The following is a 27,436-nucleotide window of genomic DNA, read 5'->3' on the forward strand; positions in this document are numbered from 1 at the left end:
CACGAGAAGCAACTGGACGAATTGTATGCGCCAATTGCCATTTAGCTAGCAAGCCCGTGGATATTGAAGTTCCCCAAGCTGTGCTTCCCGATACTGTATTTGAAGCAGTTCTCCGAATTCCTTATGATATGCAACTGAAACAAGTTCTTGCTAATGGGAAAAAGGGAGGGTTAAATGTGGGTGCTGTTCTTATTTTGCCCGAGGGATTCGAATTAGCGCCGCCCGACCGTATTTCCCCTGAGTTGAAAGAAAAGATAGGAAATCTCTCTTTTCAGAGTTATCGTCCCGATAAAAAAAATATTCTTGTGATAGGCCCTGTTCTCGGTAAGAAATATAGTGAAATTGTCTTTCCCATTCTTCCCTCTGATCCTGCTACGAAGAAAGATGCTCATTTCTTAAAATATCCCATATATGTAGGGGGAAACCGAGGAAGAGGGCAGATCTATCCTGATGGTAGCAAGAGTAACAATACGGTCTATAATGCTACGTCAACAGGTATAGTAAAAAAAATACTACGTAAAGAAAAAGGGGGGTATGAAATATCCATAGTGGATGCATCGGATGGACGCCAATTGATTGATATTATACCTCCCGGGCCAGAACTTCTTGTTTCAGAGGGGGAATCCATCAAGCTTGATCAACCATTAACAAGTAATCCCAATGTGGGAGGATTTGGTCAGGGGGATGCAGAAATAGTGCTTCAGGATCCATTACGCGTCCAAAGGGCTTTTGTTCTTCTTCGCATCCGTTATTTTGGCACAAGTTTTTTTGGTTCTCAAAAAGAAACAGTTTGAAAAGGTTCAATTGTACGAAATGAATTTCTAGGTCCCGGGATTTCTTACCATCAACTTGGTAAAAAGCCGGGATTTATTGGCAATTGTTAGAATTATCTATGATCTATTTTGGAAATCCTTTTTTTGTTTAGACTTTTTTTTGTTTGCGAGATGTCTGGAATTCCTTATTTCTATCTCATGCAAAAGAAGAGAATCCAAGGCAAAGGCGAGAACAATAAAAGGATTTCTTCCTTTTCAAAGGGATTGCTGGTCTTGTTAATCGTCTATTTGGCACAAGAAAAAGAGAAAAAGGCCTTTTTCTTGTGCCAATTCTTGTTTTCTTGTCTCGAAATAAGAATCCTTTTTCTTTCTATTCGTCAAAGGTTACAATTTCTTCTTTATTCGGGTCTGTCTCTTGGCCCTCTTTTGCTTAGGTTCAGGGGAGGTAGTGCACAAACAGAGGGGAAGGGAATATGGCGGGGGACAAATTTATTGTGATTGTGAGCAAATAGAATTGCTTGACTTGTTCGATTAAGTTCAATTTAGAACTTACAGAAATTTTGCAAAAAAAAACGTAAACTTTTCCGTTGAAGGGTGGTTTTTTTTAGGCTAGTTGAGTAGTTTTGATTAAGGTTTTATTAGTTTATTACTCTAAGCTAAATCAATGATTTCCAGGAGACTCTCTTCGTGGAATAAAATATTGTATTGGATCCTCGATTGATCTCTTTTTCTTATTGCTTCATAAGAGTGAATCAAATAGATTAAAGTCGCGTTATAAGAGTAAGAATTATGCGGGTCCTTTCCGCTCTAATCAGATAAAAAAAAGCGGGGGTAAGGACCCGCTAAGCTCCTACTTTTTCATGTTTCCAATCCGATCCCTCCGATTACTATAGAGATGAACCCAATCCAGAATATGAACCATAAAAGAAAGCACCTACTAAATCAATCACAGGAATACCAGTTACCGTACCTATCAGCCAAAGAGGAATTCTTCCAGTAGTATCGGCCATTTCCCCTACTTTCCTCCACATTTTATCAAGTGGTCATGCTAGAGACAAAAACAGTCATGGATAGTTATGTTATAAGGATGGTATCCTTCCAAATGGGATAAGAGAGTTCTTACTACTCTCTTCTTTTCTCTCAATTGAAGAAGTAATTGGAAAACAAAACAGCAAGTACAAAAATGAGTAATAAACCCCAGTATAGACTGGTACGATTCAATTCAACATTTTGTTCATTCGGGTTTGATTGTGTCATAGTTCTATAGTTGGAATTTAGTTTATCGTTAAAATGAGTAATAAACCCCAGTATAGACTGGTACGATTCAATTCAACATTTTGTTCATTCGGGTTTGATTGTGTCATAGTTCTATAGTTGGAATTTAGTTTATCGTTGGATGAACTGCATTGCTGATATTGATCCCAAGAAAAAAAACAGTAGGTACAGCTAGTCCGTGAATAGCCAGCCATCGCACTATAAAAATAGGATAGGTTCGATCTATGGTCATTGAGGGCCTCCTAAAAAGATCTACTAAATTTATCGAGTTGTTCTAAAGAATCAAAACGGTCGGTTATTAAAGGAATTCCTTGTCGGCTTTCCGTGAAATACTCGTTTGGCCGAGGACTTCCAAACACGTCATAAGCTAAACTCGTACTGACAAATAACCAACCCGCAATGAATAGGGAAGGTATAGTAATGCTATGAATAACCTAGTATCGAATACTGGTAATAATATCAGCAAAAGAACGTTCTCCCGTGCTTCCAGACATGCTGAGCTCCCCAAATTTTTGTACATTCAAAAAATGATGCGGAACTGGGTAGTGATATTGATCCGGAAGAAGCTCAACAGGCACTTAAAATAGCCGAAGATAACTTGAGTAAAGCTGAGGGTACGAAAGAATTGGTTGAAGCGAAACTAGCTCTCAGACGAGCTAGGATACGAATCGAGGCTGTCAATTGGATTCCCCCATCCAATTGAAGACAATCCAATGGTTTATAGTTGATACAAAGATAAAGGGAAGAGGGGTAGAAAAAGTTATTAGATAGCGAAGCGAAATAAGCCCAATGCTATCTAGTAATTTTTCTACCTACCTACCTACTATTGGATTTGAACCAATGACTCCCGCCGTATGAAAGCAATACTCTAACCACTGAGTTAAGTAGGCAATTTATGATCACAAAGGAAGACCCATTACTTCGATCGATTATATATCGAATCCCTTTTCTAAGCAATAACGCTTCCTTATTGGTATGTTATATACTAAACAGATACATATTTAAAGAGATACCCTCTGGCATTAGAGAATATTCATCTTGACAATAAATTATCTATATGTTAAGATATCTCTGATAAGGGCTATAGCTCAGTTCGGTAGAGCAACTCGTTTACACGTGCGCCAATGCTTTTCAAAGGAGCTTATTATGCAATGAATATAATGGATCTTATTGCAAAATCAATGTCTTACTTCATAGATTCGACAGAATAGGAGAACAGTAGCCTGACAAATAGTCTTAGTGAATCCTGATTCGACATTAAAAGTATATTGATTCTTTCCCAATAAACGAAGACTTTTTTCTGTAAATACTGCGTATTTGATTCCATCCATAAATCGACTTTCCCTCCTATGCTCTGAGTTCCAGTATCGATAAGAATTCGAGTTCTTATTGTTCTTATGTTATGGTATGAATATACCATACCAATTCGTTATGTATGGATGATGGATGAGATTCCATGGATAGAGAGCCAATTCCAATAGACTTATGGAACGTTCCCGTTCGCGTGCATCCAGCAGGAATTGAACCCGCAAATTTACCAATTATGAGTTGGGCGCTTTAACCATTCAGCCATGGATGCTTAACAGGGATCATCCTACATCGTAAATAACCAATTTTCATATAGAAAGACATATCATAGAAAAATGAAATCGAAAATATTCGGAGATGGCAAATATTCGGAGATGACTATGAAAACACCTCTCTGGATCCTCGAATTGAAAGAGAGATTGAGAGGGATCAAGAATCCTAATTCTCTCTATTTGGAATGGATCCAATTCTATTGAGTCTGACTCATAGTGATCATTTCTCTTTAGAATGACCTTGGTTATCAAAGGATTGAACAACCGGGATCCATTTACTTATGATACCTAGTTGGCATTGATAACAAGGATCTAATGAATTATGAGTTTAATAGATCCTCTTTAGCAGAAAGACGTATATTCCTTGCTCATTATCAGACAATCACTTATTCCCAAACCTCGTGTGGGGCTAATCGTTTTCATTTACCATCTCATGGAAAACCCTTTTCGTTCCGCTTAGCCCTATCGGGTATTTTAGTGATAGGTTCTATAAGAACTGGACGATCCTATTTGGTCAAATACCTAACGAAAAATTACGATTTTCCTTTCATTAAGGTACGAGGGCTTCTTATTCCACGAGAACGAAAGCACCTTTTCATTCTTTCATATACTAGGGGTTTTTACTTAGAAAAGACAATGTTCCATACTAAAAGATTCGGGTGCATAACCACGAGTTCCAGTGCACTAGATCTTGTAGCACTTAGCAATGAGGCCCTATCCATTAGTATTCCACATAAGAAATCCATTATAGAAAAAAATACAATTAGATTAACTCTTCATAGACAAACTTGTGGTTTGCGAGCCAAGGTAAGATCGGCTCGGGATCATGGGACCTTTTTCTATCGGATAGGAGGGGCTCTTGTACAAAATAGACTTATAAGTAATAACCCCATAGAATCAATCTATCTATATAAAGAGACGATCATGTCAGGAAGCGGGTTTTTCTTTGGCCAAAAGGTACTTCGAACTTGGAACGAGCATGAAGAGATTACGAGACTTCTTTCTCTTTTGCGTTTTTATGGCGGACCTGCCGCGCAAGATCTTTGGTCTTCCCCTGGAACCGATGAAAAAAAGTGGATCGCTTCTTATGGACTCGCTCAGAATGATTCTTCTCTATCTATAGTTCATGGCCTATTAGAAGTAGAAGGTGCTCTGGTGCAATCCTTACCGACAGAAAAAGATTGCAGTCAGGTTGATAATAATCGAGTGCCATTACTTCGTCGGTCCGAACCAAGGAATCTGTTAGAAATGTTTTGAAATGGATATTGTTCTCTCTTTGATCAGGGATTGCTATATGAAAAGAAGTGGAGTTTGAAAAAGGGAACGGAATGGTCAAACCGGAACTGCTAGAGGAACGAATTTTCAATAGCATAACTTGGGCTCCTAGAATATGGCGCCCTTGGGACAATCCATTTGATTGCAGGGTTTTGTTCCGAAGCAAAGATATCCGCGGAGGCCAGTTCGTTCGTCCTATTCTGATATTCAGGACCAAGAGGTACTGGATTCTCTTTCGGATAGGCCCTGAAAGGAGAAGAAAGGCTGAAATGCCAACGGACCTCTGTCTATTCTCTAATTCACCCGAGCCGATAGTACCCGTTTTTGGAACGTCCAGTGCCAAAGTCACTGAATGGGTAAGTCACCAATCCAACCCCTTTGACAAATCGGGTGTCATATTAGATATCATATTCTATATATATAGAAATATCATAGAATAGACATATAGAATTTTTGGTCTGGAAATTAGAAAGAATCATTGAGTGAAAAAGGAGCAAAGAATGACAAAAGACGAGACTCTACTAGTCTTCACTCTTGTGGTTTCCTCGGTTTCTGTTTTCTTATTCGGGATCTTGCTTTTCATGATTCTCATCTCTGCAACTCGCGATTTTAGCGAGAGAACCAAATCCAAGTTGGTGAAGATCATGATTTGGGCTGGCATAGTAGTTATTACCTTTGCAATTGCGGTTCGAATCTATCCGATCTTTATCTTTTTGCTCAAAGAACGAATAAAACCCCTTGTCGAAGCCCTTTATGATAAGCTTCCCTGGATCTGGGAAGTTTCTCTTTCACGGTATTGGGATCGTTTGCTCGATTTCCTTGATTTGATCGCTACTTATGGGCGTGCGCTCAAAGGATACAAACAGGGATTCGCAAACAAAAAGGGGAATTCGTAGTCACTTTTTCCTGTCGCGTAAAAAAAAGTCTTTACGCGAGAGCAATAGAGGTCGGGATACATCTATCTCTTCTGAGCAACCTCTTTTGGATTCTTAAGACCACCCTTGCAGTAGGATACCATCCGCTTTGGGGTCTTTATTATCTCCTTCGAGGGATTTTTAGGATCGTTCAGGCTATATTTAGTCTATTTTGGCTTTTACTGTCTACTTTTTTCAGAGAGATGGTTAAGGACCTCAGAAGATAGAGGAGAGCGCCAGGCGCAGATTTCCGGAATACTTCTACGGGGAATGCTCATTGAATGAGCATTCTCCATATTATGCCTTGAAGAGGACTCGAACCTCCACGCTCTTCAGCACGAGATTTTGAGTCTCGCGTGTCTACCATTTCACCATCAAGGCATCTTGAAAGTGAATCGTATTCCATGAATATGATATCTATCTAATGCGATATATGGAATATATGACAAAGGTGGAGTCTTGGAGTATTTCGATCGATCGGTCATATAGGCCTGAGTCAGACATCAAATAGCTTCGATTTGCATTATCCGTAGGACACCTTATATGTATCAAAATCGATATCAAAATCAAAAAGATGAAAGATGTACAATCCAATTTCTCGATTCAATAGAAGCCCAAAGAGGTGCATATGGTACCCAAATAAAAATAGGATAGATATGTCAAAAGCAGGTCTGCTTACACCTATTCCTAATCCTAAATAGAATGTAAGGACGTAGGGATTTCTATGTAAACAGAGTATCCTATTTCCATAGGCTCGAATGACCCCTTCTCATAATAAGAATGTGCACGGTCTAGTCCGGTATGGAATGAACTTATAATCTGATGATCGAGTCGATTCCATGATTATAAGTTCATAACCCTAGCGCCCATTCCCATTTTTGGCGGAACAGATCTACTAATTCTTTTATTCCAGTTAGTAAGAGGGATCTTGAACTAAGAAATAGACCTAGCAGCTAAAAGAGGGTATCCTGAGCAATTGCAAGAATGGGGTTCATTGATATTCCTGGTATAGTAGATGCTATCACACATACAGTCATACTCAATTCGATGGAATTGTTTGATCTTAAAGGGGATCTTCTATAATTTCTCACATAAGGGGTTATTTCTTGGTTTCGTCCAGTCATTAATAACTTTATTATTTTTAGATAATAGTAGATAGAAAGAACGCTCGTAAGGAGTCCTATTGAAACCAAGAAATATAGGCCTGCTTGCCATCCACACCAGAATAGATAGAGTTTTCCGAAGAAACCTGCTAGTGGAGGAAGGCCTCCTAGGGATAAGAGACATAGGGCTAAAGAGAGAGCCAAAAAAGGATCTTTCGTGTATAATCCTGCATAATCTCGAATGTTATCAGTTCCGGTACGTAGACCAAATAATACAATGCAAGCAAAAGTTCCTAGATTCATGGAGATATAGAACAGCATATAAGTTATCATGCTTGCATATCCATCATTTGAGTCTCCAACAATTATTCCAATAATTACATATCCGATTTGCCCTATGGACGAATACGCAAGCATACGTTTCATGCTTGTTTGAGTAATAGCAAGGAGATTCCCCAAAATCATGCTAAGAATAGCTAGGATTTCCAGAAGATGCCATTCGTTTGATGAGAAATAAAAAGGAATATCGAGAATTCGCGTGGCTGAAGCTGAAGCAGCTACTTTCGAAGTAACATAAAGAAAAGCAACGACTGGAGTGGGGGAGTCAGAGTCGAAAAGAGGATTCCTCGCTTCTTTCTCTCATGCAAAACCGTGCATGAGACTTTCATCTCGCACGGCTCCTAAGTGATAAAAGAAAGAAGAACTCGTCTTCTTTCTTTTTTGATTACCTTCCTCGCGTATGTATAAGACCAAATCCATTCTTTTTCGAAATCGATTTCGAAAAAGAACTACTAATCCTTAACTTTTCGAGGAATCCTTCATCAGTGGTTGTGAATGACTGACTTTTTCAATCCTTTCGACCTTGGTTCCGTAGGAGCAAGTCAGAAAGGTTGAGAAATAGAACCATCTGATTTGATTCGTTCCCAATAGCCATGAGATGATCATCTTAGGGCGATCCTTTTGTCAACGGATGCTCCTATTACACTCGTAGTCTCTGAAGGATGAGAACCCACTATGTAGCATCTACATCGATAATTCAAGCATTGTATACGTCATTAGTCCGATTCTTTGTAGGAACTACCCGTAATAACGAACTTGCAAAATGGATCTGTACAATCTGAGAAGCATCAAATCATTGTACAGCAACATTGCATTCTGATCAAATTTCCCCTGTTTCAACTCAATCAGCACGCTGCGATTCCATGTTGTAAATCCAAGTATCCACATCAATTAACAACTTAAGTATTAGCCAGGAACACGTGAGATCACGGGGAAGACGTGGTCCAGAATGAGATGGAAGGTATATCACTATACTTCGCTTCACGAGCTGTTTCTTCTGTGAAAAGGGATTCTTCCTCCTCTGGCCGGTTTGAGGACACGGTAACTCCAACAAAACATACGCATACATATATAAATACAGTCGTAGGCGCATAGCTATTCCAATCAACTCAGCAGCTGGATTGGATTTCTCAGCTAGCCAGCCCCAAGCCACCATTACCAGCTTGTCCATCTGAATTCTGAATCAAGCAGCTAGCAGCGCCGTGAAACGAGGGGATACACATACCATGGATGCCCCCGCCGGACGCGCTTACGAGGACTTCGTGCCTCCGCACAACATGGTCACCGAGCCGGCGACGCACACCTTCTCCGTCGATCTCACCGCCGCAGGCACGCATTTATATCCCCCTCTTCTTCTGCCCATTTGCTTGCGATTAGATCATCTTAATTAACCAGGCTTAATTAAGATTCAGCAGGTTACAGGAAGGAGCACATCAGGGTGCAGTTGGTCCGCAGCCACGCGCTGGTGATCGTGCGCGGCGAGCGCCCCGTCGCTGGCAACCGCTGGAGCCGCTTCAAGCTGGAGTTCCGCGTGCCCGACGGCTGCGACTCCAAGGGCATCCAAGCGCGGTTCGAAGGCGGCGTCGTGCGGGTCACCATGGCCGGCCTGAAATCCGGGCCTTCCGCCATGGTGGGCGGCGATGCCTCTGCTGGCAATGGCAAGGAGGAGCCCCCTGCGGCGGCTAACACGGATGCCAACGGAGGTGAGAAGGAAGAGGAGAGCGCGCGGAAGCAGCAGCCGGAGGAGGAGGGGGTGAAAGATGGTGGCCACATTGACCAGGGCGCAGGTGCCGTCGTTGCTGCTGCGCCCATTACAGGCTGCGGCTACTACAGCTACCTCCCGGAGAGGAGAAAGCTGGTGACCAGTGTGGTTGGCACGGTGCTCGTCCTGTTTTGCCTCGGTGTCTATGTCAGGTATAGCTTCGGGCCATGAGCGGAGCGGAGACAGTAGGTGCGGCATGCTCGTAACAGATGTGTCAAGTGTGTGATATGTACCATGTAAAAGACGTGTCGTCAGAGTTCCGAGAAGCCAAAATGTACGTCAAATTTCATATTCAATCGACGTGGCCACCATCTCAATGGCTTCGATCGCCCGCTGAACAACGGAAGTGTTTGTGTCACAACTCACAACAGGCCTAAGGGAACGATGGGCGGCCCATTCCGTTCGATCTTGCTGGCGCTCGCGACAACAAAAGCCCGGATCTCTTCCTCCGACGCGATGGCGTTCCCGCGCCTCCGCTCTCCGACGGCGCCGATCCTCGTCGGCACCGGTGGCGGCGACTTCTCCGGGGCGCGCCGCCTCAGCCGCCTGGAGATCTCCCGAAGGTAGCTCCCCACCCCGCGGCCCTTGGCCTCCTCCTCTTGCGTCCCCGGCGAGCACGCGCGAGCATGACTGGACTTGGAGCCCCGTGCCAGCTTGCTGCCGAAACAGGGGTGCTGATGGGAGGTCCTGAACCCGACCGAGATGGAGGAAATCGAGGAGGCTGGGCTGGAGGAGCCCGACGCGTCGCCGCCCTTGGGCGCCGCCGTAGTACCCGATGACGCAGCAGCCTTCTTCTTGTGCTTGCTCCTGCCGCGCGCGCCGAAGCACCGGGGCGAGACTGAGCGGCTGCGTCGCAGAGCCTCGAACCCGACCCGGTCGTCGAGCGAGGACACGGACGATGCCGAGGGGGAAGAGGGGCTTGCCGAGGAGGATGACTCCGCCGCCGCCTCGACGCCCGTCGTCGCGTCGAGCACCATTACGGCACAGGGGAGCAGCTACGCGGCGCCGGCGGCGAGCTGGAACAACATCGATCTGCCTGCGTCGTAGGAGCCGGGGAGTCCAGAGGGCGATCGAGCTGTAGCGCAGGTTGGTGTTAGCCAAATGTGCGGCGCGGTACCATTCTATGTATACTCGCCGGTGGCAGATTGCATGGGGACACGGCGCGCGGCCATTACGGCTGCACGCGTGCGTCTTCCCCGAAATGCCACCCGACATTTGCAAGTATGCGGAACTGGCGCCTCTACATTCCAAATCTATGGTTGCAATTTGTGTCATGAAGGCCACGTGCAAGAACGAAGAACGAAAAAGAAATAACAGCACAAGGACATACAGATTTACCGCAAGCAAGAACGAAGAACGAAAAAGAAATAAAAGCACAAGTACATACGGATTTAACGTGAAAAACCCTCTCAAACAATGAGAGAAAAAAACCACGGGCGCCAGCCAGCGAAAATTCATTATATGAGAGTGTTTACAGAACGCCGGGGAGATTCTACAAAAGCAACTCGTCCCCAAAACGGCGGCCACAAGGGGTATATATAACAGGAAGATTAGGTCAAAACAGATCCGTATCGGGGACTCCGGAAGTTCCGGGCTTGTTCCGAGACAAACTCCACAGTCTTCACGCGAAGTTCCAGTAGCATCACGGAGATGAGGCGGAGGTTGGGCGGAAGTTCCGCCCCACCGGAAGTACACCGGAAGTTCCGGTCCTGGCAAACACCTCCTTGAGAATTTAAATCACAACTTCAACAAACTCCACCTTGAGACAAATTCCTTCTTATAGCAAATTTCTCCTTGTAGCATAAACAGTAACAACTTCTGAAACAACAAAGAAAACACTTTCGGCGTCAATAGCCACTAGGGGCTAAACAGTTATACCAACTAACCTTGAGCATAGCTCAAACTTAGCAATAGGAACAGGCTTTGTCATCATATCAGCAGGATTATCATGAGTGTTGATCTTGCATACTTTCAATTTACCTAGAGCAACAATGTCGCGAACAAAATGGTACTTGACATCAATGTGCTTGGTTCTCTCATGAAGCATCTGATCCTTAGTAAGGTAGATAACACTTTGACTGTCACAAAACAGGTTAATGCAAGAAACATCTTGACAAAGCTCAGCATATAAACCCTTTAACCAAACAGATTCTTTGCAAGCTTCAGTAATAGCCATATATTCTGCTTCGGTTGTAGATTGAGCAATAACTGGTTATAGTGTTGCCTTCCAACTCACAGCACATCCACCTACCGTGAACACATAACCTGTGAGAGATCTCCTCTCATCCAAGTCGGCAGCAAAATCTGAATCCACATAGCCAGCGAGTCCCTCATCAGTCTTGCCAAACTTCAAGCAAGCATTGGATGTGCCACGGAGGTACCTGAAAATCCACTGAACAGCTTTCCAATGTTCTTTACCAGGATTAGCCATGTAACGACTGACCAAACTCATAGCATATGATAAATCAGGACGTGAACAAACCATGGCGTACATCAAGGAACCAACAGCACTAGAATAGGGAACTCGTGACATATACTCAATATCTTCATCAGAAGTAGGACATTGCAACGCTAACAACTTGAAATGAGAAGCAATAGGAGTACTAACACACTTTGCATCATGCAAATTAAAACGGTGAAGTACTTTCTCAATGTAACTTTGCTGACTAAAAAATAGCAACTTAGATTTTCTGTCCCTTTTAGTTTTCATACCTAGGATTTTATTAGCAGCACCAAGATCCTTCATCTCAAATTCACTACTTAGTTGTGCTTTCAAAGTAGTGATTACTTTCATGCTCTTGGAAGCAATTAACATATCATCAACATATAACAGCAAGTATACAGGTGATCCATCAACAAATTTAATCACAATTGTCATACTGAGATCTACTAAAGCCACGTGAGATCATAAATGAATCAAACCTTTTATACCACTGTCTAGAAGATTGCTTCAAACCATAAAAGGACTTTTTCAACTTGCACACAAACTCTTCTTTACCAGGAACTATGAACCCTTCAGGTTGGTCCATGTATATTTCCTCCTCAAGCTCTCCATGCAAAAATGCAGTCTTCACATCTAACTGCTCAAGTTCAAGATCATGCATAGCAACAATACCAAAGAAAGTAAGGATGGAACTATGCTTTACCACTGAAGAGAACACATCATTGTAATCAATACCTGGTATTTGAGTGAAACCTTTTGCCACTAACCTTGCGTTAAACCTCATAGGCTCATTAGGAGACAGACCCTCCTTTCTCTTGAAAATCCATTTGCAGCGAACGGCCTTCTTCTATTTAGGCAAGGGCACAACATCACATGTGCCATTCTTCTCAACAGATTGCATCTCCTCTTGCATGGCAGACAACCACTTCACACGGTCGCCGGAAACAACAGCTTCACTATATGTGGCCGGTTCACTATCATGCTCCACCTGTTCTGCACAACTCAAAGCATAATAAACTAGATCACACTCTTCAATTAAATGTGGACGAGTACCTTTATTCCTCTTTGGGCGGTCAGCTGTAATAGACCGTGTGGGTTGCTGCAAAACAGATGGTGAGGGTGGAACAATATCATCATTATTATCATTATTGTTCCCATCATCATTACCATGATCAACCTGAGCATCATTGTTGTCAGCAATTTCATCAACGTGCTCCACCTGCACTTTAAGTCTCTCCTCTTCAATGCAAGAGGCATCAGTGGACAAAGTATCATGATACATAACTTTTTCATTAAAGACAACATTCTTGCTCAGCAAAATTTTTTTAGTTTCAGGATTCCACAACCTGAAAGCTTTAACTCCAGAACCATAGCTAAGAAAAATGCACTTAACAGCTCTACGCTCTAGCTTTCCATTATCAACGTGAGCATAAGCGGTGCAACCGAAAACTCTCAACAGTGAATAATCAGCAGGTTTACCAGACTATACCTCAATGGGAGTTTTCTTGTCAAGTGGAATAGAAGGTGACCTGTTTATGAGGTAGCATGCGGTGGAAGCTGCCTCAGCCCAAAAACGCCTGCCCAAACCTGCATTGGACAACATGCAACGGGCCCTAGATATGATGGTTCTATTCATGCGTTCAGCCACGCCATTTTGCTGTGGAGTACGGGCAACCGTGTAGTGCCTAATCACACCATCATTGCTGCAAAACTCCTCAAACTCATCAGAAATAAATTCACCACCATTATCAGTACGCAAAATTTTCACCTTCCTTTCAGTTTGCTTTTCTACCATAGCTTTTCACTTCTTATAAGCACCAAAAACATCAGACTTGTGTTTCAGAAAATAAGGCCAAACTTTTCTTGAGTAATCATCAATAATGGTAAGCATGTAATTAGCACCACCAATAGAAGTCTTACGGGACGGTCCCCAAACATCAGCATGCACATAATCTAATATGCCTTTGGTGGTATGAATGGAAGAAACGAATTTAACCCTCTTGTGCTTACCATAAACGCAGTGCTCACAAAACTCAAGCTTACTCAAGTTGCAGCCATCATGAGCTCTCTCTTGACCAACTCTGTCATCCCATGTTCACTCATATGCCCAAGACGCATATGCCACATATTCGTTTTTGCATAATCATCAGAATCATTAGGTGTAACGGCAGCAGCAAAACCAGGCAAAGTGCTACCTCTAAGAACATATAATTTTGCAGAATTCATATCACCTATCATGTGAATAAGAGAACCTCTAAATACCTTTAAAAGTCTACGCCCACCGGCGTACTTGTACCCGTCACAGTCCATGGTACTAAGTGAGATCAAATTTCTTGCCATGCTTAGTGTGCTTCACCTCTTTCAACATGCGTGTCATGCCATCATGGGTCTTGATCTGAACGGACCCAACGTCAACAATATGACAAGGATTGTCATTGCCCACACGCACAAAATCTCCAGTCTGCACAAACTCATAAGAACTGAACCAATCCTTGTTACAACAAACATGAAAGGAACATGCTGTATCAAGAATCCATTCATCATCACGGGAAGCACAAGCAGCAAGAACAGTGAGGCATTCACCCTCAGAGCTGTCGGCCTTACCATTACCATCGGACTTGTCTTTCGGTTTGTAGGTACCGTTCCTTTTCTCCTTGTTCTGCAGTTTATAACAATCTTCAATGATATGATTATTTTTCTTACAATATCTGCAAAACTTATCTTTTCCTCGGGACTTTGAATGAGCTTTTCCGTCCCGGCTCTTATCTCGGTTGCCATAGTTGTTATTCCACTGCTCGGTCCTGCCACGAACCTGCAGAGCTTCTGCCTTTGACAACGACCCATTGGTCTGCACCATAGACTTCATCTTTTCTTTCTGTCTAAGTGCTTCCAAAACCTCATTAAGGGTTAGAGAGTCATGGCTATAAAGAATTGAATCGCGGATATTTGTATAGGAACTAGGCAACGAGCATAAGAGTAAGATGGCTAAATCCTCATCATCATACTTAACCTCCAAAGCTTGCAAGTTAGAAACTATCTCTCGAAAAGCAGTTATATGAGATATTACCGAACCACCTTCTTGCAGCTTATGGGTGAACAGCTTCATCTTTACATGCATCTTACTGGTTAGATCTTTAGACATGCAGATCGATTCCAGTTTCAGCCACAGGGCTGCTGCGGATTTCTCCTCCAACACTTCCTGCAAAATATTATTGGATAGATGAAGTTGAATCAAAGACAAAGCCTTACGATCTTTGCGTTTCTCTTCGGCAGTCCACTCCTTTTCATCCTTCTTGCCGAAGGAATCAAGCGCTTCATCCAGATCTGAAGTTTGGGCGAGAATCGCCCGCATCTTCACTTGCCACAACGAGAATCGTGTGGTGTAATCCAGCTGTGGCAGCCGAACTTCAAGGTCGACATGTCGCAAACCCTAGGCGGAACCTGGGGCTCTGATACCACTTGTTATGAACGCGACAAGCAAGAACGAAGAACGAAGAAGAACTCACAGCACAAGGACACACGGATTTAACGTGGAAAATCCTCTCAAACAACGAGAGGGAAAAACCACGGGCGCCAGCCAGCGAAACTTCACTATATGGGGAGTGTTTACACAACGCCGGGGAGATTCTACAAAAGCAACTCGTCCCCAAAACGGCGGCCACAAGGGGTATATATAACAGGAAGATTAGGTCAAAACAGATCCGTATCGGGGACCCCAAAAGTTCCGGGTTTGGGCCGGAAGTTCCGGGCTTGTTCCGGGACAAACTCCGCAGCCTTCACGCGAAGTTCCAGTAGCATCACGGAGGTGAGACGGAGGTTAGGCGGAAGTTCCGCCCCACCGGAAGTTCCGGTCCTGGGAAACACCTCCTTGAGAATTTGGATCACAACTTCAACAATTTGGAACTTTATTCCGTGTAACCTTTTGAGGGAGCATGGTCGTGACATCTCTGCTCCTGTGGCTCATATGACCATTGTTCGTGCGAAGTTTTGTTTTTCTTCTTACGGTGGCTTCTTCTCTTCGCCACTGGTCCATTTCTCAAAAATATGTTGTACAACTAGAGGGCTTTTAATGTTATATCTAGTGCATTAATGTTGTTTGTACAACCAGAGGTCTTTTAGTGTTATATATCTAGCCCTTAACATTTGCATGAAAAATTATGGAGTGATTAAAATTTAGCTAAAATAATGTGTGACGGAGAGGTGACATGTGGTACAATAGAAGTACAGTACCTCTTATGTTTGAGCGCTAGTGACTATGTCTCAGTCAAGAGAAGGCTAGCATTCTCTCTCTCTTTTTTCATTTCTCTTTCTTCAATATCAGCTTTTATCCAACCTGGTTTTGCTAACAAATGATTGATGTTGCCCCATTGTACTCCGACTAAAGCAAATATTCAGGCCAATGAATGTTCACGTCCACCTCTAGACCGGGTTCAATCCCTCTCGACAGGTGATACACAAGGCTTCTCATGCAAAAGTTGTCATGCCAAAACTGTTGTTGGCATCAATGAAAAGATGCCCCTTTGTCACCACAGAAGGTGGATCGAAAGGGGTGCGAGTGGAAGCGGGCTAGTATGGAAAGTCTCCTGCTTCAAGTATCTCTTTCCAGTGCTATCTGGATAGTGAGATGTCGTCCGATATGGTAGAGGGACTGATAACGATGACAATTCCAACGACAAGTTTGCGCGCACCCAGTGGAAATACAAGATCTCAGGCAATGCCAACGTACCTGTGCCATGCCTCTGTGAAGATGGTGACTCGAAGATCGATTTTGGAGATGAAATCCCAAGGTCGACCTTTGATTGGACGCATTATCATCGGTGCACGTGCGACGAACCCTTCTTGAATGTTTTGCCAAGAAGTTGTTTAATTTTTGTTTGTTTCAGTCACTTTTTTATAGGGTTTGTGGTAAGTTGTTGCCAGGCACATTAATTGCTTTGTTTTTTTTCTCCTTTTTGGACGACTTGTTTGACATTTTGCCTGAATTTGTCTGACACTTCCGAATAATTAATAATATATGATTGTGAGTTGTGATTGATTGAGATGAAAGTTTCCCCTCCGCATGGACAGATATCTCTGGCCACTTGAGTGATTGATTGTCAAAAATTCATGGACATGCTTATGATTAAAGAGTTAACCATATTTTGGGGGATTCGGGTCGAAAATTCATGGCCATGCTTATGATTAAAGAGTTAACCATATTTTGGGGGATTCGGATGTAAGCACTGAGAAAAAAGAAGTCAAGCTAGAAATAAGGATGACTACCTCACCTTGAGCTCGAAAATATCCGAGACAAATGACTACAACAGTTTCTGAAAGTTGACCAATACGATCTATGCATATATTTGGGAATCAATATGACCTGTTAGGTTCTGCTGTTGATTATTGAGCGAGAAAGTGTTTGTAGGCATGATCACACAGATATATGAACCGGTTGGATCGCACACTTACAATTATCTTTCTTTCTTTGTCAAAATAGTACTCACCCACACGACATAACAGGTCAACTTGTAATATTTGTTTTCCAAACAGAATACTCCGCCAAGTATAGTAGGCTGCCCGAGGATATTTTGCATTCGAAAATCTGCATTAGGATGCATTCCTTTCAATACACGAACACACATGGCATTCCCAAAAAAAAGGGAAGAGTACGTTGGCTACGAAGAGGGGTCCAAAACCCCAACCGCACTCACGGTTGGGACTTCGGATGGCTGTGTGCATGGGTCTCTTTGTCCAGATTGCCCTGACCAACACCCTTACCTCTTTGTTTAGATGTATCATAAAAACGGAGATGCATCAAAGTTACAATAAAAGAAAAGGGAAAGAAGAATATACAAGAAAAAGAAAAGGAGAAATGGAGAGAAAGAAGGAAGAGATTCACCATACAACTTGAGGTTCAAGAAAAAAGACTTGCACACAAGCAAGGCAAAACACCTAGCTAGGTGCAGACCATCTAGGCCCCATGGATATATTGTCCATATCAACACGCTGGCCGGCAAGGTGAGGTATCCTTTCCTTTCCTTGGTCTCCATCTCGGCCAGACACATATGGTATACCTTTCATCTCACGTCCAGATCTTCTACCTCTATATATACCATCAGTGTCTCGGAGCTGCCGATCATCTCGCAACGATAGGAAGAGACAAGAGGCAGAAGCCAGAGATGGAAGCAGCGACGCATCGCTCTCGTGTCCTGGCGGAAGTCGACCCCCGCAGCGAATGGGTTCGCGGGGACGAATTCGACACGCTCATCATGGACGTCTCAGGTATGCACGCAATCAAGATTCAAGAAAGCTCGCTGCTAAGACTGTAGCTATGCTGCTTTCGAGGGGAACCATATTTTACTGTGCCTAGCTGGGATTGTTCTGAACTCATTCCAGTGAGACATCATACAGTTCCCACACACGTTCAGAAATATAAAGCTTATTTTGATGGGTAAAAATATCGGTTCTTTCCACACAGGTTGTAATTGCCTAAATGGGGTTTATGATTTCTAAGTACTCCCTTCGTCTCATAATTCTTGTCGCTGTTTTAGTATTCCTTTCGATATATAAAAAGTGACATCCACTTAATACAATTTTGTACTCCTACTTACTATAAAATGGGCGACGCTCTTTTTTTTAATCGGATGGAGTAACTAAAACAACGATAAGAATTATAGGACGGAGGGAGTATCATTGACTACTTTTTCGTTGGAGAGAAAGCTAAACCGGCAGATTGACATGCATGTCGCTAATGCAGGGTTCACCAAGGACCAGCTGAAGGTTCAGGTGGAGGCGTCGGGTAGCCTGAGGATCAGCGGCGAGCGCACCCTGAACGGCAGCCGGCAGTGGAGCCACTTCCTCAAGCGCTTCGACCTCCCTGACGCCTGCGACGGCACGGCGATCAAGGTGCAGCTCGCCAAGGGAGTCCTCTACGTCCAGGTGCCCCATCCCAATACCTCCACCACCACGGACGACGACGAAGACGACACAGAAGAGTACCTGGAGGACGAGCTGGAGGAAGAGGCTGGCGCCGTCTGGACCGGCGGTCACACGGCGGCGTGGCGAAATGACGACGAGCACCCGGTGCGGAGGCTGGTTAAGGCCCTGAGCCAGCACCGGCACGTCGTCCTCAACGTAGTTCTCGCCGCCGTGCTCCTCTGGCTTGTCGCCTTCGGGAAGAGCAGGCCGAGCGGTGGGCAGATCAAGAACGAATGAGGCATGCAACACCAGACGCACACATAACAGTACAGTCCTACAGCATACCAGATGTAATTCTCCAGATGATAAAACGGAATAAGATCCTTGTAAATAACCAGGATTGGGATGGTTCGAATCAAAGCCTCAACACACGTCAATCAGCATTCAATTGTCTAACCAGTTCTTTTAATAACCTTTTGGTAACCTGTTCTGAACCTACATTTCGTTAGTTGCAGGATGTCTCCACCGTAGAAAGACCAACTTATGAATTCAGAAAAGGCAGAAAAAACACACAGCTAATGTATCGTATGAGAATTCATCAACTACGACTCTCTCTATTTCCCCTAACATGCATTATATGGATATCGTCAAAGATGTATGGCGCTATAACAGTCCCTCAAAAAAAAAAGTACGGCGCTATCTGATGGCTCCAAGCAGATTTGCACCTCCGAGCTTAGCACCAGCTAATTGCTGTTTAAGAAAGGAATCCAAGGATTAGATTTTAGGATGTAAAGATATACTATTCTAACCTAAGATCCCACTTTGTTGAATCTGTGTATCAAGTTCTTGCATAAAATAAAAATGGGAGCCAAAAATTCCACTGAAGCTGTGCGCTTTTGTCTCAGTGTTAAACTGCTCTTGTTTGCACAATACAGGAAACAAGAATAGATGCCATGTGTTCATGAAATCATTGCTTACATATAGTTTAAATTTCCTCTTGCCAGCATACATTTATACGAGTGCAATCATATATATCTAATTAATCAGCACTAGTTGTATGCTTGTTTGTTTTTCGCAAAAACTAGTAGTATGTGTGCCCACGACCCCAATTGACAAATCAATGACCAGCCGTCTTAAGTCAGTCCACTTCTTAGTTAATTTAGTATACTTTTTGCTCTTCGGTCAGATGTGAATTATCACAGCAACCTGAACCTGGAAAGTCCCTGGATGCATGTGCTCATAATTGTTCTTTGATTTTCTTCTCTTAATTTTGTGTGCAAGGTGGTTTGGTGAACCAGGTGTCATCACAGATGCGACAGGAAGTAAACATGTGATTTCTTTTGATGAGCTTATGAAGTAATGGATGAGTGTCTATTTCTTAGCTAAGTTATTAGCAGACTGGATAAACATACAGTTTCTCGCAAATCGACTTCCCGCAGGTAAGCACGCTGAAGATTTGCACCTTGCAAGTTTGAACCAGTCAACTTAGCCCCCTGCAAAGGAGTTAGTTTATAAGGTCTGCATTTAAATGAGACTCTCCCTCTCCTGGGAAGGCATGCTGCCGCATAAAATTTACCTTGAGATTGGCTCCTTCAAGGTTAGCTCCTGTCAAGTTGGCATCTGTAAGGTTTGCACTCTGAAAATACATGTCAGTTGGTTATTAGTATCCATAGGAAATTGAGAATTGAACAGCAGCTTTTAGTTTTTAATAATATATGGGTTGCCACTAAAAACTAGTAATTGCTCTGTTGAATGACATTAGGAGAGAAGGACATACACTGCTATGGATAGAAATTGATTAGCATGGATCCATATGCAGGGAGCAACAATATATATTTATTGATTAGATAAACTATAAAAGAAAACAAAGAGAATGGATACGGATTGCCCACGCTAAATATTTGTGGCTTCATGCTTGTCATCATGGTTTCATACTTTTCTATACGGCACTACAAACAGCAGTGGCAGCAGTACACACAGATTTCTTAGCATTGAAGTTCACTGTGGTTGGGGATAACACAAATTTACATACTGAAGTACTGAAGACAAATTTCAAACCTGTAGGTGTGCTGAACGAAGATCAGTTTCAATGAAGCTACACCTTGTTAAGCATGCATCTGCAGAATAGTTTGAACAGTCTATCTCGAGTGCTGCTTCGCATTTGCTCATTAACTTTATAAAAATAATTTTGAGAAAGGTACTTTGGAATTCAAAGCCGGAGGGACCCTTAAAAACAGCCAAGGCAGGTTCACATTTGACATAGTAAAATTGAAAACGGAATCTCCGGTAAGATAATCTGTCAGGTTATGCACCTTGTAGGTTTGCACTTTGAAGGAAGTAAAATGCTTAACAAACAAAAAGGATTAACATCATTATGCAGCGTCTCCACAAGAAGGAAACAATGAGGGAAACTGCCAGTTAGTCAGCATGCAGGTTAAGAATAAACTGTAAGGAAAAGGGAAAAGGTTAGGCACCTTGTAGATTTGCACTTTGAAGGTTCGCTCTATCCAAAATAGATTTGTCAAGATTTGCTCCTACAAACTCACACCTACAATCAAATTCTGCAATTACGAGCAGCATCTCCCAGGACAAAAATAAAGAAAAAGAGGTACAAAAGTACTAAGCCAATTAACTAAGCACTTGTACCAAACCCAAACACCTCCACCACACTCATCACTACCAAAAAAGGGAATAAAAGAGAAGGACAAGAAAGATTTGGAAGCTTCTTTGTATTCTTACTCACGCAAATTTGCATAATGGAATGAAGAATGAGAAGCTTCAACCTCCTGCGAAGAATACATAGGTGTTTTACTACATGAGATGTAGCATTCCAGACAAGAACTTTACATGATATCTCAAAGCAAATTGATAGATAATTCTGAAAACTGAAGTACTATCACAAGGTCAAAGAACTAAATGTAAAACATACAGCATAAAATTGTTAAATCTGATAAGAGCTACTGAGAATCACAGTACAAGAGCCATACCCCAAATTTAGCTTTGTGAAGGTTAGCATGTGAAAAGTTTGTCTTCTCAAGACAGCCACAACTGAAGTCAACCTCTGATAAGTCATGTAGCATATCGGGAAAAGGTGCATTTTTGTACAAGCTCAACTTTTTTTTTTTTTGAAAAAGAGGGGTTCCCCTCCGATTTCTTCTATTAGAAACCGCTGGTGTTACAGAGTTCAGTCAGCATCCAAGGTTTTTAAGACGAGCAGCTATGCTGCACAGGCTCAAACTGGCAAGGTAGAACAAAGGAAAACAACTAGGCTACAACCTCCATGTGACAACAGGGTGACAAACCACCGTGTCTAAATGCAGCAGCCCGTTCAATCAACTTGTCGGGGGAATGACCCCGGGTAGGGTCATGACGACACAACTCTAGCCGAGATAACGGAGACAAGGCCGGCATAGTTACGTATGCCGGCATCACGGAGTACAACTAATGCTAAGCCGGCACGCCGAGCGTATGCCGGCAGGGATATCTTATCTTATGAGTTTGCAGGATAAGGATGAGCACGTTGGTCTCGGCAGCAACCGAGATCCCTCAACGGTCTTATCCTGATCCCGCGGTACAAAGTAAAGCAGCGCCATCATCACTCCAGGAAAGCGGTCAGCGCCTGCATGCCGGTGTCAGGTGACCACACTAAAGAGGCACCGAAAGGGAATCTATGACGGAAGCCGACAGAAGATAGCTGTACCCGCTACCGGTTGGCAGGAAAAGTAAAGTGGCCTTGTCCCCCGCGGCGCTGCCTGGAGGGAACCAAGCCGCGTGCCCGGTGAAGCCCAAAGATGGTGACGTTAGACTCGGCCCACATGGCAGTGTACCATGTGCAGCCTATAAATAGAACCTTACCTCCCTTTAGGAAAAAGGGGAGAAGGAGAGAGAGCATTTTAGGGTTTTTCCCCTTTCTTCTTCTTCCTCAAGAATACAGCTCAAGGAGCACCATTGTAGAGCTTGCCTATCTCGGCTAATACAACAAAGCAGGAGTAGGAGTCTTACCTCGACAAGAGGGCTCCGAACCAGGGTAAATCGGTGTGTTCCCGTGTGAATTGTGCGTGTTCTTCTTCACGTCCTCCCTCCTCCGGTTCCTCCATCGTCCATCGGCCCCAAGTTAAGCCATCTTATGGCATCTGCCGTGACACCACCACGACACAACTCCTTCCTTCAGAGAAACCATCAACAAAAGCACAGCACATTCTGGAAGACAGATAACATGTAGCCATCGCAGCAAAGTTCAGACTTCTAACCGTCGCCGGAGAGGATGCCATCCCCTTGACGCCTCGAACACTTCCATGGCAACTTGCTCAACCAGTCTTGTCCCCCATTGCAGCAGCCTTCGGTTTGCCTCCTTTACCTGCAGCACAGACCACCGGTTCAGCCAATAACATAAGCGTTTTACCACTCCAAACGGAGAAGTTATCTGTACTTTACGAAAACAAACATCGTTTCTGGTGTTCCATATGACCCAAAGCAGGCCTGCAACTCCAACCATTACCAACTTCTTCGTGTTCCCATGAAAACTCAATAACCATGTCTCCCACAATGTGGAAACAGTAGCTGGCAAATCAGGTAGATCAAAAGCACATCGTACCACCCCCCACAAGAAGTGAGCCAGTGGACAGTGCAGAAACAAATGATCAATAGATTCGTGTTGATCACAGAAGTGGCATTGAGTATTCCCCTTCCACCCTCTGTGTTGCAGCACATCCTTAGTAAGAATGCTCCCATGAGCAATCAACCAAAGGAAGATCTTTATTTTCAAAGGTATCTTGATCTTCCACAGAAATTTCTGAGGGAAATCTATGCTCTGCCACATCAGCTCTCTGTAGAAAGAACTCACAGAGAACACCCCATTTGGTGTCAATCGCCACCAAGCTTTATCTTCAGCCTTAGTGAGCTTTACCCTATTACAGAAATTCAGAATTTGCTGCCAATCCAGAAACATATCCCCCCACAGTGTGCGCCTAAAACAGACTCCCCTCCCCTGCTTTGAAACCACACTAGCAACCGAAACATTTTTGCTAAAACAAACTTCATAAAGGACTGGAAATTGTAATTTTACAGGTTTGTCGCCAACCCACCAATCTTCCCAGAATCTAACTTTTTCCCCATTACCAATAAAAAACTTGCACAAGGACAGAAATTTATCTTTGATGTGTAACAAACCACTCCAAAACATCGAATCCCCTGCTCTATGCTTAACACTCCCAAGACACTTGTCACCAATGTATCTAGCTTGTAGCAAACGTTGCCACAAACCAGTATCATTAAAAAGTTTCCAAACCCATTTTCCCAGCAGTGCCTGGTTCATAGTATCCAAATCTAAAATACCCAAACCCCCCTGTTCTTTGAGCAAACACACTTTTTTCCAGGCAACCAGATGATATTTCTTGATCCCCTCCTCTTCCTGCCAAAGCATCCTAGCACGATAGAAGTCAATTCTCTTACGAACCCCAACAGGAAGCTCGTAGAAAGACATCATATAGAGAGGGATGCTACTAAGACATGAGTTAATAAGGACATTTCTTCCCCCCACAGATAAAATTCTCCCCTGCCAACAACTTAATCTATTCTCCACTTTGTTCTCAGTATTTTTTCCAATGTTTGTTTCTAATTCGAACAGCATCCACTGGGATACCCAGATAGGTCAGTGGAAGCTCCCCTTTGCAAGTAAAAATATCACAAAAAGTATGTGAATTGGTAACAGCCTCTCCAAAACAATACAAGTCACTCTTGTGAAAGTTAATTTTCAACCCTGACATTTGTTCAAAAGCACATAGAATGAATTTGAGATTCTTTGCACTATCAATATCATTGGGGAGCATAAATATAGTATCATCAGCGTACTTAAGTATGTTTATCCCCCCATCAACTAATTCAGGAATAACACCTCGAACTAATCCAGCTTTTTTTGCATTGCCCAGCAAGATAGCCAGGGCATCTGCAGCGAGATCAAAGAGCAAGGGAGACATAGGATCCCCTTGTCTAAGGCCAGTAAAAGTAGGGAAATAGGGACCAAAAGAATCATTTACTCTAATGCTCACCTTCCCTCCTCTCATTATGTACATCATCCAATCACACCACTTATCAGGATATCCTTTGAGTTTCAGCATTTGATACACAAAGGGCCATTTAATTTTATCATATGCTTTTTCAAAATCTACCTTAAATAAAATGGCAGATTTCTTTTTTTTATGGATAAAGTTGAGAGCCTCATGAAGAATCATAACTCCTTCCATAATGTACCTCCCTTTGAGGAATGCTGTCTGAGTTTCAGAAACTACAGTACCAACAGTAGGGGTCATTCTATTCATCAACACTTTAGTGATTATTTTGAAGCTTACATTCAAAAGGCATATAGGTCTAAACTTCTGAATTTGCTTAGCATCTTTACATTTAGGAACTAAAGTGATGATCCCATAATTTAGTCTGTCAATCTGCAGCTTCCCATTATAGAAGTCTGTCAGAAGACCAAATAGATCATTTTTGACAATATCCCAATAAACTTGATAGAATTCCACTGGAAAACCATCAGGTCCAGGGGATTTATTTTTTTCCATCTGAAAAACAGCAATTTTTAACTCCCCCATGGAAAAAGGAGTAACCAGCTCAGCTGCATGGTCCTCCTTTAATTTCATCCCATCAGTAATGTCTAGAGTCATCTCAGTGTTACTAGAATGGCCAAATAATTTTTTGTAAAAATCAGTAATGTACTTCATCAGCTGATCTTCCCCTTCAATCAATCCCTCCTCTTGTTCCAGAGAAAGAATTATATTCTTCCTCCTTTTGCCATTGGCTTTAGCATGAAAAAAAAATTGTATTACTGTCCCCCTCTAGTATTTCTTTTTCTTTAGATCTTTGCTGCCATTTTAGTTCCTCCTGTCTCAGCAGCCTACCATGTTGAAGTTCTAAAGCTTTCTTCTCCTCTCTTTGAGCTAAGGATAAACAGGCCGATTCTGCAATAATGTCTAATTCAGCAATTTTTGCAGATAATTCCTTTTTAAGTTTTTTATACAGGGCATCTACATTTCTGTTCCACCCCTTCAGCTTTTTCCTCAAATTTCGCAAGATCCACTGCCATCTATCTAAATTGTCCAGGTGAACAGGGGCAGAAGTCCAGATTTTTTCAATTATTTCCTTAACTCCCTCCCTCTCAAACCAACTAGATTCAAAACGAAAAATGGGATCTTTCTTGAGAGCAACCCCTGAGTCAATCAGGAGAGGTACATGGTCAGAAAGAACCCTATCCATAGCAGAGACAATAGAAAGAGGAAATAGGTCCTCCCAGTCAGTGCTCGTTAAAATCCTATCCAACTTTTCAAAAGTTGGGTCCAAGTGATCATTGGGCCATCTATATTGTCTCCCATTTAAAGCCAATTCCCTAAGGCCAGCTTGTTCAATTATAGCATTAAACAAAAAACTCCATCTATTATATCCTCCAGATTTATTTTTTTCATCTTCTTTTCTGATAATATTAAAATCCCCTCCCAACAGGAAAGGGTATTGACTATCCTGACAAACCTGAGATAGTTCAGTCAGAAAGTCTTCTTTATGCTCAACCTGAGCAGCTCCATAAACCACCACTAAATTCCATCTAGAATCATTTGTTTTGTCATATAAAAGCAATCTAACAAAATGGTCTCCATTTTGTTGTTCAACAATATCAAAAATAGAATCTCTAATCCCTACAAGTATACCACCAGATCTGCCCTTAGATGGAGACCATTTCCATGAAAATTGGCCACCACCACCCAAGTTGGATAACTCTGCATTAGATACAAGCTCAACTGCAAGTTGCCTGGAGGTATTTAACCACACAAGGGACATAAAACTAGCCACTGTGAGCTTACAAGCTTAGACAGGTTAAGGCCGGAGAGATTCACGCCGCGGAATCTGACTTTCTCAGTCTGAATGCACTTGATCACATCCTTCCGAGTTAGTTCGGCGCCCAACGATTCCTCCACCTTCTCCTCCGCGATCCGCTCTTTGATGTAATCGATCAACCCCTAAAATACCAACTCAATGTCAGATGGTTGGACAGTCTATAAACTCCTAGGACAGGAGAGCATGACGCAAGGCCCATCCATACGTGCATCCGGTAGTACTCCGCCTCCCGAAGCAGCCGCTGGTACTCATTCGCCGCGAGCATGGGGACGGCACCGTCCCTGAGCCAGTTGAGCACGTGCCGGAACTGCTTCCCGTCACGGTCCACAAACGCCGCCCCGTCCTGCAAACGCCACACGATTGGTTCATGAGACGCGGGCCGCGGGCAAGGCAGGCGGAAACAAGACACAAGCGAGAGATGTGATGAAATACGTTGGAGGGGAGACGGCGCGTTCCGCCGGCGAAGATGGCGGCGAGGAGCGAGCCGGGCTCCCGCTGCGTGAGCGTGTCCACCGTGGCTGCGTACTCGCTGCCCCCTGCACCGCGCAATCACATCGCACAAAATCGGCAAGCGTGAGGTGAGCCCGTGATCGCGACCATTCGCCATTAGAAGAGCGGGGAGGAGTCCATCGAATTTTGGAACCGAATCGAATGGAATCGAATGGAGGATAAAATTAGTACGAAGCATTGGGAGGGAAGCGGACTGACCGATGTTGAGAAGGACCGGTTGCTGCATCGCGGCGCGTGGGCTCCGCATCTCGGCCTTTTCCGGCTTTCTTCTCGGCGAGGCGAGGGGGGGAAGAGGAGGCGCCTCCTGTGCCGCGCGGTGTGGTGGACTCGGCCCCTCCGCGCCCGAGCCGGCCAAGCATAACCCTTGGATGGGGGGGGACTGGGGACGCGCAAAGCCCAACTTCGAAATCCTCCACAGCCGCTTCGATTTAAGAGATTTTCGAGATTTTTTTTGTGAATTTGGGACTATTTTTGGTGAATTTTTTACATCTGACTTTTTTTATGGATTTTTTACGTCTAACTTTGATCGGAGTTTCTCCAAAGGAATCCTTCTGCGCGGTTCCATACAAAATTTATATTAACTCAAAGCTCTTCCGTCAGGCCTCCGGTTACTCTAAAAAAAAAACTCAAAGCTCTTGGGAATGCTTCTTTGTTTTATCTATACAACTAAATAAACTT

General features: G+C 43.3%; 3 protein-coding genes and 1 non-coding gene across 4 annotated transcripts; 2 read left to right on the forward strand and 2 right to left on the reverse strand.

Annotated features, from left to right (window-relative positions):
* Positions 1-6,117: 6,117 nt before the first annotated feature.
* TRNAL-CAA lies at positions 6,118-6,198 on the reverse strand. The gene has a single exon. It is a non-coding gene; the product is annotated as a tRNA-Leu (tRNA).
* A 2,155-nt stretch (positions 6,199-8,353) lies between these two features.
* On the forward strand, positions 8,354-9,258 carry LOC100821823 (inactive protein RESTRICTED TEV MOVEMENT 2). The gene is made up of 2 exons (XM_003571763.4): positions 8,354-8,588; positions 8,675-9,258. The coding sequence occupies exons 1-2, from the start codon at positions 8,486-8,488 to the stop codon at positions 9,190-9,192; spliced, it is 621 nt and encodes a 206-aa protein (XP_003571811.1). The 5' UTR covers positions 8,354-8,485; the 3' UTR covers positions 9,193-9,258.
* Positions 9,259-17,571: 8,313 nt separating this feature from the next.
* On the forward strand, positions 17,572-18,801 carry LOC100822447 (inactive protein RESTRICTED TEV MOVEMENT 2). Its single transcript, XM_003571764.4, has 2 exons — positions 17,572-17,725; positions 18,201-18,801. Exons 1-2 carry the CDS (start codon positions 17,623-17,625, stop codon positions 18,656-18,658), a joined length of 561 nt encoding a protein of 186 aa, XP_003571812.1. The 5' UTR covers positions 17,572-17,622; the 3' UTR covers positions 18,659-18,801.
* A 3-nt stretch (positions 18,802-18,804) lies between these two features.
* LOC100836981 (FH protein interacting protein FIP2) lies at positions 18,805-27,133 on the reverse strand. Its single transcript, XM_003573914.4, has 11 exons — positions 26,957-27,133; positions 26,681-26,784; positions 26,454-26,591; positions 26,216-26,370; positions 21,349-21,433; positions 21,101-21,147; positions 20,836-20,909; positions 20,420-20,478; positions 19,938-19,997; positions 19,774-19,854; positions 18,805-19,111 (listed from the first exon to the last, which is right to left on the reverse strand). Exons 1-11 carry the CDS (start codon positions 27,003-27,005, stop codon positions 19,058-19,060), a joined length of 906 nt encoding a protein of 301 aa, XP_003573962.1. The 5' UTR covers positions 27,006-27,133; the 3' UTR covers positions 18,805-19,057.
* Between the last annotated feature and the right edge of the window lie 303 nt (positions 27,134-27,436).

This window comes from Brachypodium distachyon, chromosome 3, assembly GCF_000005505.3.
Source record: "Brachypodium distachyon strain Bd21 chromosome 3, Brachypodium_distachyon_v3.0, whole genome shotgun sequence".
NCBI classification, from domain to species: Eukaryota; Viridiplantae; Streptophyta; class Magnoliopsida; order Poales; family Poaceae; genus Brachypodium; species Brachypodium distachyon.